The sequence below is a fragment of the Podarcis muralis genome, chromosome 13 (assembly GCF_964188315.1).
Source record: "Podarcis muralis chromosome 13, rPodMur119.hap1.1, whole genome shotgun sequence".
Classification (NCBI taxonomy): Eukaryota; Metazoa; Chordata; class Lepidosauria; order Squamata; family Lacertidae; genus Podarcis; species Podarcis muralis.
In genome coordinates this window covers 24,023,818-24,025,629 of record NC_135667.1, presented here as the reverse complement: position 1 = coordinate 24,025,629, position 1,812 = coordinate 24,023,818, and the positions used below count along the sequence as shown (strand labels likewise).

At 39.3% G+C, this 1,812-nt stretch overlaps 1 protein-coding gene across 1 annotated transcript; it reads left to right on the top strand.

Moving 5' to 3' along the window:
• The first annotated feature begins 458 nt into the window (after positions 1-458).
• LOC114583093 (vomeronasal type-2 receptor 26-like) lies at positions 459-1,367 on the top strand. Its single transcript, XM_028704443.2, has one exon. The coding sequence runs from the start codon at positions 459-461 to the stop codon at positions 1,365-1,367; it is 909 nt and encodes a 302-aa protein (XP_028560276.2).
• The last annotated feature ends 445 nt before the right edge of the window (positions 1,368-1,812 follow it).

The window sequence follows — 1,812 nt, the reverse complement described above, 5'->3', positions numbered from 1 at the left end:
ACTATAAAATTAACACACACACACACCTTTTATTTGTCTATGGTTAGAGGTCAGTAAGATGAGGTAAATCCAAACCGTGGATTCTGTGCATAGCGTCAGACCCCAGACCTCTCACCCCCACAAAACATAGCCTTGTTGACTAGACTACTATCCTATTTCCCACCCTTGCTTGAAAGATTCAGGCTCTTTGCTTGGGAAATGCCAATGTTTTGATTAAAGAAGTCAGCATTCAAAGGTGCATTGCCAGAAGCTATATGGCTAAGTGAAGCATAGAAATGCCCAGCTGACTACTTTTAAACGGGGGTGGGGGCAGGGTCCATCACTTGGGCTGGGCTGTGATATTGTGTAGTGTTTTTGTTTTGTTGTGGGGGTTGTTGCTGTTGTTACTGTTATTTTTCTTTATCTTTATTTTGGGAAATTAGTCAATTTGCTTGTGTACTTTTTTGTACTTTTCAGATATGGACGCCTGTGTCAAATGCCCAGAAGATAAGTATCCCAACAATTACCAAACTCAATGTATTCCCAAGGTTTTAAGTTACCTCTCTTACAAAGAAAATTTAGGGATCATATTAGTTGTCTTGGCCATTTTTTTCTCTTTGATCACAGTTATAGTACTTGGAACATTCATGAAGCACAATAACACTCCCATAGTCAAAGCCAACAATCAGACTCTGACCTACATCCTCCTCATCTCCCTCCTCCTTTGTTTCCTTTGCTCTTTTCTCTTCATTGGACAGCCTGGAAAGATTATTTGCCTCCTCCGACAAATGACTTTTGGCATCATCTTCTCTGTAGCTTTGTCCTCTGTCTTGGCAAAGACCATCACCGTGGTTCTGGCATTCATGGCAACCAAACCAGGATCTAGCATGAGAAAATGGGTTGGGAAAGGCCTGGCAAATTCTATTGTCTTTTCCTGCTCCTTTATCCAAGCTGCAATTTGTATTTTTTGGTTAAGTACTTCCCCACCATTCCCAGATAGGAACATGGACTCACTGAATGTGGAAATCATACTGGAATGTAAGGAGGGATCAGCTGCCATGTTTTATTGTGTCTTAGCCTATATGGGTTCCCTGGCCATTCTCAGTTTCATAGTGGCTTTTCTAGCCAGGAAGCTACCTGACAGTTTCAATGAAGCCAAGTTCATCACTTTCAGCATGTTGGTGTTTTGCAGTGTTTGGTTGTCCTTTGTTCCAACCTACTTGAGCACCAAAGGAAAATACATGGTGGCTGTGGAGATTTTCTCCATCTTGGCTTCCAGTGCTGGGTTACTGGGTTGCATCTTTCCCCCCAAATGTTATATTATTGTTTTGAGGCCTGAGCTGAACAACAGGGAGCAACTGATAATTAGAAATAGAGAAAGTAAGTAAGATCATATTGTTATTCATCTATTGTGCAAATTTATTTGCAAATGTTGATGGTAGAGATATGATAAGCAAACAACCACCCTTAGATTTCTGTGACTAGAGTTGGGCTGGATGAATCTCACCCCAATTTTGCCATTAACGCCTATTATGTTCTTTTTCCACTGACTGAACATGCAGCCATTCTAAAGGAAGTTGTGTCTTTACCTTTCAGAGATCATGGGGCTTGTTGTGCAACTCTTGCATTATCCCCTACACAAAATACACATCCAGATTTGCTATATTTCTTTATTTCATAAGATTTATACACCATTTGATTGTAAAAACAACCTCAAAGCAGTTAAAACAATAAAATTATCAATACCAAGAATTGATAACAATAATTAAAAACCTTTGGAAAGTTAAAATAACAATAAAATTCACATCAATCCTCTAAATATCTGTGTAGACT

What these genes read in the sequence shown, in the direction of transcription:
- LOC114583093 (XM_028704443.2), top strand. Translation starts at nt 459, where the DNA reads ATGGACGCCTGTGTCAAATGCCCAGAAGATAAGTATCCCAACAATTAC.